At 41.3% G+C, this 10,897-nt stretch overlaps 1 protein-coding gene across 5 annotated transcripts in view; it reads left to right on the plus strand.

Annotated features, from left to right (window-relative positions):
* Positions 1–9,255, plus strand: part of SORCS1 (sortilin related VPS10 domain containing receptor 1) — a 290,008-nt gene extending 280,753 nt beyond the window's left edge. For 2 of the 5 annotated variants that reach the window (XM_067000354.1, XM_067000358.1), the window contains exons 25-28: positions 3,796–3,901; positions 4,080–4,240; positions 5,596–5,714; positions 7,057–9,255. In XM_067000354.1, the coding sequence (XP_066856455.1) occupies positions 3,796–3,901; positions 4,080–4,240; positions 5,596–5,714; positions 7,057–7,113 (443 nt within the window). In that variant the 3' untranslated portion in view covers positions 7,114–9,255. The remainder of the gene's footprint in view (positions 1–3,795; positions 3,902–4,079; positions 4,241–5,595; positions 5,715–7,056) is intronic. The other 3 variants (XM_067000355.1, XM_067000356.1, XM_067000357.1) reach the window with 3 other exon arrangements.
* The last annotated feature ends 1,642 nt before the right edge of the window (positions 9,256–10,897 follow it).

Below are 10,897 nucleotides of genomic sequence, written 5' to 3' on the forward strand. Positions count from 1 at the left end.
TTAGACAAGTTAAAAACAAAAGCACAGAAAAGCTGATTAATCCCTACAGTGGAAAAAAAAAAAAAAAAAAAAAAGGAAAAAGGCAGCATGTGCAGTCAGTATAAGTTTAACTTTTTTTCTTTTGTAGATTGTAAAAAAAAAATAAATATTAATAGACATATGACATAGAAGAATTGCACGTCTTTATGTTTAAGATTCTATTTTGTACATATTTCATACAATAATTGTTGCCAATGAAGTGAACTTTGGCCTGAGTTTTCAACAATGACCGTATGATTATGACCGGTGATACCATATGCATTTTTAGAAAACAGTCAGTGCCCATCTCCGAATTCTAGGGAAGCTATCTGAGAACATCTTAATGTGAACATCCAACATGGAGTTACCTGAAACTGCTCACTGCTTTTGTAATTTGTTTCTGTGCACTTACAATGCCTATGCACAAGGCTGTTTTGCCTTTTGATCAATGTTCATTAAAGTCAAGATCAACCCTCAAGTGAACATTTGATTCTTCTGTCCCTGAAGATCCTATAGGCCTTTCCTAATACATTATGGTTAGAAAGAATTGCCTCAGAAATATGTGGGAAAAGTTCATTTTACCTCTTGCTACTGAGGGGATGTTCTAGATTTCATTCAGTGGAAACATGACACTTAAAATCATGTCTCCAGACTCATATTTAATACAGGGTGAACCTGAATCCAAGATTTATACTATATGTAGAAGCCTTCTGTAACTTCTCGAGAGGACTTTGGTACATCTCTGCAATAGGGGATGCAGCGGGTCTGCAGCTGCTCCGTCCATGCTCAGAGTTGGCTAAAAGCTGAGTAGGTCAAATCTTAAAGCCAGATAGTAAGCAGAGGTATATTAACATTTCTCCTGGGCTGCTAAACCTTTGTTTTCTGCCCTGTGTGAACCAAAAGACAGGGTCTTTCATTATGGCATACTGCCATGTTAAATAATAGTAGAGCCTCCAGGTACACGCTGGCCTGTTTCTTGCTCGCTCAGACTGAAGCAGAGGGTTCTCACCTTAGACACCCTTTGTAAATACAGGATCTTTATGCTCACTGAAACTGTATGTTTTTGTACCTATGCACACACCAGGAATGAGTACTCTTTGTCCATAATAGAAGGAAATACTCATCTACCCTGCAAGGTAGGCTTTGTTGTGCTTCTCTCCTATGCTTCTGTTGAGACGTGAGTAATTGCTGTAACCAGCTTCACAGTGTCCTATAGGAACCCTACAGGATTGTGTCTCTTACAGAAATATGATTCAGTAAGAATGCAAAATAATCATGGACTGCCAAACTAGATATTTAAATAGTCCAAAGAGTAGCTGCTGTGGGGTCTTTGAGGAAACATGGCACCTTATCAAGCTGCTGATGTCACGATTTAATTCCTGGTCTAAATAAAAAGCCCAATTTCATGACATCAAAACTTGAGGACAGTTTAGAATTTGACAAAATGCCAAAAGAGGGATTTACTTTGCTGATGAAAACTATTGTTTGAGTTGTCAAGGAAGAAGAAAAAATTGTGTATTTGAAACGCAAGCTCTTAAAAATAATAAAGCAAGGAAACCTGCAACTGGTTCACACAAGGCAGCACAGAAGCAGTCCCTAGAAAACACAAACCAGACAGATACATGTGGTTCAGAGATGCAGTTCTGGTCTGTGGTATCACTTTTTCACTGTGACTTTGTGTTGGACTCCTGGCAGCTATTAGCTAAGGTTAACCTAACCACTCATCTCATCAAGTGTATGTGTAAGTAAGTGCACATGTACATAAATGTATGCACACATGTATGTAAGTACATCCCCATGCCTCAGTGCACACACATGTTACTTCTTGTGTGTGTGCTTGGTCATGAACAGCAGATATTTCTGCAGCGGAGAAGCTGCAGGGAACAAAAGTGCAGATATCTAAATTAACTTGGTGTGAATATTCAAGCAGAACCTGCAGAAATGAGTCTCTATGCATGTTGTATGTAAACACATGCATTCCCTGGAGCACAGAATGATGGGCATTAGATTCAGCACATTTCACACCTCCGTCTTCTTTGTTCAGGCCACACTGGAGAAAGGATTAATTTATGGCAATTCTGGACAACAGATTGAAATCCATTCATCATGTTCATTCCTCCTTCTCAAAAAATAAATAAAATAAAATAAAGTAAAGTAAAGTAAAATAAAATAAAATAAAATAAAATAAAATGTCCCCAACCCAGAGAACAATAATCTCCATTCTAAGGCAGAGTAAAATATGCCAGCATTCCTCACAAAGCAGTTAAATAGCTGTTTATTACCAGACTCTGAGTGCGGCATTAGAACAAGAACATTGAGTGATACTGAGCCTGAATCGGTCAGAGAGCCACTTTGTCATCCCACCGAACTGCAGAGACCCACAAAGTACAGACACAAAGGACACGGTGGAGACATGTGTGAGGAATTCATAGTAATAGATCATTTCACCCTAGTGCCTCAGCTTCCTGAGCCTAGCCTGCTTGATGAAAGTTTTTTTTTTCCACTTCTCATTGTAAATTTCAGTTTTATCAGGCTGAGTGTGACTGCTGAAAGCATGCATGTGTGTGATATGTGAGCCTGAGTAAGTATTTGCTTGTGAGTGCATAATTTTTGTTTGCTGTCTGTGTTTTAGAATGGGTCTGCTTGGTGTGTGTGGATTGGGGCAAGAGAGAGAGGATTCATGTGGCCATGGTTCAAGTTAACATCCACTGCCTTGCAGAGAAGTCACTACCCTCATTTTCTTCCATGTGTAACACCAGATATAGGCAGTCAGTGAGGATGTACCTGCTGTGTGCATTAGCTCTACTCTGTGGCACATCTACAGGTGCATGTCTGTCTACGATCTGTTTTATTAGTGTCTGCATGAGCAGTGGAGACTGCTGGGTCTCTGTGTCCCTCTGTGGATGCTAGATGTCTTTCTATTATTGTGTGTATATATAAGTGATGGAAACTGTCTCTATTTAATGTAGTTTATTTTGTATTTCTGGGAAAGCCACACTCTGGTTGTTTTGTGTGGCTTTATTTTGAAAGAGGCTATGAAAATACACTGCACAAAACTTTGAGGAGAAGCACGGGGAGTTTTCGTATGGTTAGGCTTTTTTTTTTGTTTTTATTTTATTTTTTCAACCTGTGCACTTCCTTGCAAGGAAGACTCCTGGGGAAGAGAACAGGGCACAAAGGGAAAAAAAAAAAAAAAAAAAAAAGTGTTCAGAAGAGATGAAAGGGATAGAGGAAAGAATGAAAAACATCAAAGGTGTGAGAAGAGCTTGCCACGGTAATGCATGGGTGCTGAGGCAGTGTTTGTGAAGGGCACTGGACTTCTGTTCGGGACAGAAGAGGACAGAAGACAGCGATATGTTTGGTGGAAATCATTGCTTAAGTAAAATTCAGTAGCCAGTTGTTCATTATTCACCATGTATTGGGAGCTATCCAGACTGGCTTCAAGCAAAATAAAAAGTCAACATGACAAGTCAGCCCATAGATAGCTCCAGGATGCAAGTGACCTTGTTTGCAACTACCTTAGATAATTGTCTGCAACATGTTTCTGAGGAGAAGCCTCTAAAAAAGCTATAGAGCCTTCAGGGGTTAGGTTGAGCACTACAGGTAGTCTGAACCGAGGTTTCTCCACAGCTTTTTTAGAAAGGGAGAGGGGCCCTGGAAACAAGTAGACAGATGAGACCTGTTACAAGTGCCAGTGGAGAATAAACTAAATTTTTGGAAAGAATAATATTCACTCCAGGCTGGAGGTGGCTCTAACCTTCCTCCCCTCTCTTGCAGCTCCCCTGGTGGACCCGACTCCCAGTCATAGTGGTTCAGCTATGTTGATGCTCCTCTCTGTTGTTTTTGTGGGACTAGCTGTGTTTGTAATCTACAAATTCAAAAGGTATGACCTTCCCTGGGCCATTTCCTTCTCCCCACTGCCACCTTTCACTGAGGCATCTGGGTTTTGTTTGCTGGGTTTTCTTTTCACAGTGTTTTTTTTTTTTTTCTTGGTTTGCAAAAACTGATGGTACATCATCTGCCAGAGTACCCCACAATGATGGTTTCTGTTAATGTTTTAGGAAGATTCCTGGCCTTAATATATATGCACAGATGCAGAATGAAAAAGATCAAGAGATGATCAGTCCAGTCAGTCAGAGGGAAAGCATACCTAATGCCCCTCAAAGTGAGCTGATGAGCCCTGAGCAACTAGTAGATGAGAAGTTGGATGTCCAGCCCATAGGTAAATAACTTGCAGCATCCTGCAGCTGGTCAGACTCTGACTTATAATTGGCTAACCCTTTTCTCAGCCTTCCCCCTTCCCATCTTCCTGCACACTCCTCCTGCCATCCTCTTCTGCTGCAGTGTTAGTTTTGCTACAGGAAACCTTGCTAACTCTCCCCTCTCCCTCACTGCCCTGTGGTGAAAGGGAGAGAAACAACTTTAGGCTTTTCCCCTCTCCTAGTTGCTCTGTGTAGATCCTCTTCCCTTCTCAAAAATCCTGCATTATAAGGCAATTTGATTTATTTTGCTGGGGCTGATGTAGTTGCGGGGCTACACCCCACACCTGAGTCCTGTCCAGGAGAACTTCAGCCACCCTCACCTGGAACATGCTGGTGAGCAGGTGATTCGGTAAGTCAAATCTAAAAGTTAAATATTTGTTGATGTTTTCACTGCTATGGCCTTCATGCTGTGCCAGACCTCATTGCCAGCAGCAATGCTGGCCTGACTGATTCTCAGAGAAACAGAGCAAAACCTGGGATGTCAGCATTGGACAGCTAGGTTTGCCCTCAGGCCGATTCTCCCACAGGACTCTGTGGTTGAAAACTTAGCAAAACAGGCCTTTGTAGGACCTAAAGTGAGCAAAATTGAAGTGAGCATACTGGGATCAGTCACACATTTGCTCATGCTTATATTATGTTACCCTGGCTACATTAAAAGTGTTGGGATGGATGGAGAAGGGAGGTTTCAGCCTGGGGACATGTTCTTCTAAAGCCAACACTACTCAGGCATTACTCAAGAATTGCACAGACATTGCTCAGCTTCACTTGTGAGGTGACAGCTCTGCAGGCGTAGACCACAGGAACTTGCAGGAACTTGTCCTGCAAGTAAGAACATGGACCGATTTTAGAGAAATTAAAATGTATAGCTGTTTTGTCTCAGACAGAAGTGAGGCATAGTCATAACTGAGATCCCTTATTTGCACAATTTCATTAGGTTGACCAAGTGTTAGTTCTCACCTGAGGATGTCCCTAAACTGTACAGGAGTTTGCTAAAGCAGATTTGTTGTTGTAGCTACCATGGAGAGGGAGCAAGGGGAAGGGCAATTAAAAGAGGGAATGTGTTGTGCTAAGATTGTGGCCTGTGAAACATCCTAGAAGGAAAAAGAGGAAAGTCTCTTGATGTCTAACTGATGTCTAAAGTGGAAGCCCCACTGCAATCAATAGTGATCTCTTGTCACCCATTAACCAAGGGGAGATCTGGTAGCTATTAAAAGCTTTTTAGCAGCTATCCATTAGCAGACCTGGACATCCCTGCTTAGCAGTACACAGGATGGAGTGAGGGGACCAACCTTCCCATGTGGTGTTCCCCATACAGAGCAACCCCAGGCCACAGTCCAGAACCCAAGGAAAGGAAATGCAACCAAGGTAGTCTGGACAGAGGACTTCCAAAAGGCTTGTGGATCACCAAGAGGTTTCAAGCCAAGACCCGGAGCGGTGGGTCCTAAATTTTAACAATTCTTTTCTTTTTTTTTTTTTTTTCTCTTTTTCCTTTTTACCCCAGAAGCTTCCAAGGCAAAACTGATGTAAGTTGCTAAGAGAGAAACACCCAATTTCAGGCCAAGACTCTGTTACCAGAGTTAGATGGGCTTTGAGCTTCTTCTTTCTAAAGGAATGTAATGACCATGGTTCACACCATTCCAGGGGCAGGCAAACATATTTTCACAGGTCACTTGGACTGAAGTGACAACAGCCAACCACCTGCTAGCTCTAGTGAACATAGCTTCAAAACTACTCTTGCTGGTGTTGGGAACTAATCCTTTGAAGCCTTTAGGAACAGAGCAGTCAAAAGCCAATTGTAGGGGTAGGTTTTCATTTGGTGCAACTGTAGCATTTCTGTTCTGACTTTCTACAATATCCAGTATTTTGAGGATTTCTCAGCTGTACCCTGTGCTGCTTGACACTGTATTGAACCAGAAATTGGCCTTTTATACATCCTTGATTTTCACCTGTAAATGCACCAGTGAGCACAAAAGGTGAATGTGTGGGATAGATAAACTCAATTCTCTATCAAAAGGAATCAGTACAACAAACTTCCTAAGAGTGGTTTCCATCCTGGCAGTAAGATGAATGAGAAAACTAAATCAGAGCTCGTTGACAAAATGGAAAGGTCTGGACCTAGGTGTGAACAGAATAGAAAGTGCAAAGGCTCTTCACTCTCCTATATAACCACCTCATCTGTTTCTGGAAATCAGCAATTTATTTTTTAATGAGTTTTCTTTCTTTTGGGAAAACAAAGCAAATCTGTAATTGGGTGTTTCTCTTTTGCATGCTTGTTCAGAAGCCAGTTATTTTTTTCAACCCCTTTGACTAACATCCAGGGACTAACATCCCTTCCTTGGAGAAATCTAATGAATGTCCCTGGATTGTTTAATTTTCTCTCCAAACCCTGGCAGCAAAAAACACAGTTCCTATCTTCCGGATGTGGAAGTTTAGGCTCTTCTTTTGCAAAGGCAAAACTCAAGGTTATTTATGGAATCTCTAACACTATAATTGCAAATGAGTTACACATTTCCTCTGAGGACCTCCACCCCTCCTTCCCTCCACCCTTCTGCTCTGGCCTCTCCCTCTTCTGTTCAACATGGGTGAATCATCCTCATTCATTAGTAAAAGAACAGGACATCACCTTCAGTGTTTTGAATGACAAGAAAACATTTCTGGGAAGGTGTCAGTCTGGAACAGCTGAATCCCAAAGGCCAGCAAAGTGATAGCTTCAAACATCTTTGTCTAAACACACTTGTTGTTTACTGACTCTTATTTTGTTCTTTCTTTGCCACAGGAAGTATTTCCACAGCTGCTGAGCCTCAGAGCACAAAAGAAATCCCTACCTATGTAAATGGTTGAACTGAGGACACCGATATATATATATCTATATTGAAAAAAAGAGGAGAGCTCATTGCATTTGGACTTTTTAATTCTTCAGATGACAAAGGGTTTTTAGCTTTAAGCCTGTGCATGTGGACATTATACTGACACCATAGCGGAACTGCATTGTACAGGTGTAAAATTTTAGTGGGGGGTGGGGGGAGAGGAACCGATATCACTATTTACCCCTGCAGCCCTTCCCTTCACCCCTCCACTCTCTCTTTTTTTCTGATCTGTCTCTAATTTGTAGAAAATTCATAATGATATAGGCCAAGAATATGCATGGGGGTCTCTTCTTTAGGAAGATGGGTGGGCTGGGATGTGGGGGAGAAGGGCTGGGGAGGTGGGAGGGAGCATTTAGGGTTCTTGGCTTTAGATTTAACTGCTCTTTTAGCACTTTGGGCTGCGGGAAGGCTAGCTGCCCCAGTAGACTTTCATAGGTCACACACAAGAAATCACACTGGAGTTTAAAGGCACTGAAAATCTTGGGTCAGTCTGGTTTATGTCTTCATTTGGACTCTGCCCTTCGTTCCTTTAGCTGCAGCTGCTGCTCACACCCCATGGCTGCGTGGAGGCTGGGTGTGAGCATGGACGATCCCACCTGCAAAGCCAGGCTCTTTATTAAATGGCTTTTTAGCCTATTCACACCAAGGCATTCCTTTGATAGTACTGCTCGGAAGTAACTTTCTGCCCCCTAACCTGGGACTGAACAGAATAAGGATGCATTACAGACAAGGAGGTCTGTCCAAACTGTGCTTTTAGGAGCTTATTGCCACTGTACTTTTAGGAGGTTATTGCCAGCATGAACTTACACTGTACTTTGTACCAGCCTTACACCTTGAATTTGGGCTAAGAGAAAGCCTAATAACACCCTCAGCTGCTTTTAGTGTTGATCTATGGAGTTGTCTGTGGAAGTCCCAGGAGATCTCTACCTTTTGGAAGTCACCGCAAGGCCTATCATTATTTTTGAAAGACACCTTGTCAATATAACAGGGAGCAGGGAACAGCCTGTGTGCAGTTTCTCATGGACTTCTTGGCAAACCCCCTTGGTTGCAGATCTGCAAACTACTGTCATTCTGGGTGGAGGGGGAGAGAGTAAAGTAGGATTTGGCTTGAGATTGTTCCCGTGCATTTTGAGCCCCAGCACTACAGGACTGCTCTTGTGTACGAGATTTTGAGTTCTTACCAATACCATAAGGTTGTGTCTTACACTGCAACTAGAACCGTGACTGCAGGACATGCGCATGTAGACTATGCAAGGGAACAGGGAGAAAGCAGGCTTAGCACACCTCTAACAAGTCTTTCCAGGACACTGTGTATCTGGCTGAAGCCTGAACTGTGTCCATCACACCTATTGATTTCCAATGCAACTCAGGTAAACTTAGCACCAGGATTTTGTTTTGAAGTGCAAAGAGAGAAAGACAGTAACCAATATACGTTTACTTAAATATGTTAGGTGAAAGCAAATACCAGCTGGTTCACAATCAATGCAGCACACTTAGGGGGCACCCTGATTCCTGAAGTGAGTGAGTTTTGTTCAATAAACATTACACATGGCAACTTGCATCAGAAACAGGACAAAGCAGCATTACTGGCAAAGTCTGGAGCCCTGGGGCTGGGAGAGGATGGTTTTGAAAATTTTTCTGTCACAAATTGGGCATAAGCCCCAACCAAACTGCTTGATGGCAAAGGAAAAAAATAAAAAGGTGATACCAAATATAAGAGCATTAGACCTATAGTAGTCAAAGGATAATCACAGTATGGAGTCCTCTGCCTCTTTCTGTAGCTTCTCTGCAGACAGGTAGAAACACAACAGTTTGTATGGCTTTGCTATTGTGTTTGCAACTACAGCTTTAAGAATGATGGAAAACTTTTGGCATAAATTGTATAATACTCCCCACTGAGGTCCAACATTAGCCAACTTATTTTTATAGTAAGCCAATCAAAAACTTTTCTTATAGTGTTGGAACTATTTCTAATTTTAAAATTACTTTTTTTGATGTACTTTTTCATCTTCTTTTTCCCTTTCGTTAAATACAATGTAGCCTACTGTATAATTGCTATTGTTTATTGCTTTTACAGTCATATTTATTAAACAGATTATGTCTCTAAATGAAGGCCTGTGTTTTTGTTGCTCATTTTAATACTCTGTCCTGGACTGGGATAACTGATGACTTTAAAACAGGAGGAAGAGAATACCTTTGAAAATAAAGGGTTGTTCAGTAGCATGGGAAGCACAGGAGTAAGAGATGGTGATAACTGTGCTTCTGAAATGATGCTGTTCTTAGAAGCAAGGTGCCAAGATGAAGTTAACTTTCCTAGCCCTTGGGCAAAGTGCTTCATAAGTGAAGATAGGTACTGTTATCTCCGTTTTACAGGTGGGGAAACTGAAGGATGCAGATCTGAAATGCTCTTTTTCTGGTTTCCAAACTGGCAATGGCAGAGTTCTGAGCAGCTCCCTTGAGTTCCAGCTCCATTCTCTGCCCACAGTTATCCAACCCTATGCACGCTCACTGCCAAAGGTCCCTTTAAATTATACTTTTGCCAACATTGATGAAGGAACGTTTTAGGTATTGCAATTACTAATTAATCAGGTTTTACACATGAAAGCAATGAAGCATAGGAAGTTTCAGTCAGCTTGCCAGATAACAGTGGATACATGTTGTTGAGAAAAAGAAAGAAAATGTAGCTGCTCTGCTTTTCAAGTTAGAGTGCAAGCACCAGACCATTCTGCTTCTTATAACTATCTCCTGGTTCATTTCTCTAGCCTGTTTTGTACCTGTGCCATGTGAATTTACATATCCACATAGTCAAAGATCTGTGCTTCAGAATCCCCAACGACCAAAGCCGCGATATTACATGTTAAGTACAGAAATGTTGAGTTTGCTTATTGTAGGAGTGTGGAGTTTCCACAGCTTGGGAAAATGCTGGTATAATTACTCTTAGTAGCCTAAAATGTTAAAGAAGACATTGTAGCCTTCCCTCACCTTTCATTCAGGCTTGATGAACAGCCGGCACAGTGATGGCCATTGAGCAGGTGACTGACAAGCATGTGTAGATGTAATCTGCTTTTATAATTTAAGTACCCACCTGAATTAGCAAGCATCTGCTCTGGCCATAAACAGTAAGTCTGGTGTTGGCAAGCATCTCTAAAGCATTTTCAGATGATTCTCTTCAGCCTGTGTGTGTCCTGAGGCAAAAACTGATTGTTATTTGTAGCTGTTGTTTTCTGGTTTGTGTAACAACACAGCAATGTTCTGATAATGGCTGAATGGCTGAATGTAGTAAACAAAGAATATACCAAATACTTAAAATATCCAATGTGGATATTGGATATTAATTGTCTCTTGGGATATGATCATACCTTAAAAAGTTTATTATCCTTTTCCAGAAAAAGTATTGGGTTAAAATATGGTTAAAAACTCAAAATATTTTCCTAGTCTGATCTAGATTCTCTACCATCATATTAACTGCCCGACCACGGACATAGGGATGGGACAGACGTATTGGATTCAGAGCAATTCATACTTCTCCACCTAGCATGACATCTAGGCTAAAATGGTGGGTTGCCTTTTCCTAGAAATCAGTAGATGTTAGTCGTCAAATATTTTTGAGGATCTGGTCCTCAAGCAATTGCTTTCTGTTAATATGTGACTGTGTTAAATTGCTTTAATTTTTACTGGAAAGCAAGACTTAAATTACTTGCTTATGCAAATAAAACAGGAATTTCCAGTGACCCTAAATGAACCAATTTA

Source organism: Anser cygnoides, chromosome 7 (assembly GCF_040182565.1).
Source record: "Anser cygnoides isolate HZ-2024a breed goose chromosome 7, Taihu_goose_T2T_genome, whole genome shotgun sequence".
Taxonomy (NCBI): Eukaryota; Metazoa; Chordata; class Aves; order Anseriformes; family Anatidae; genus Anser; species Anser cygnoides.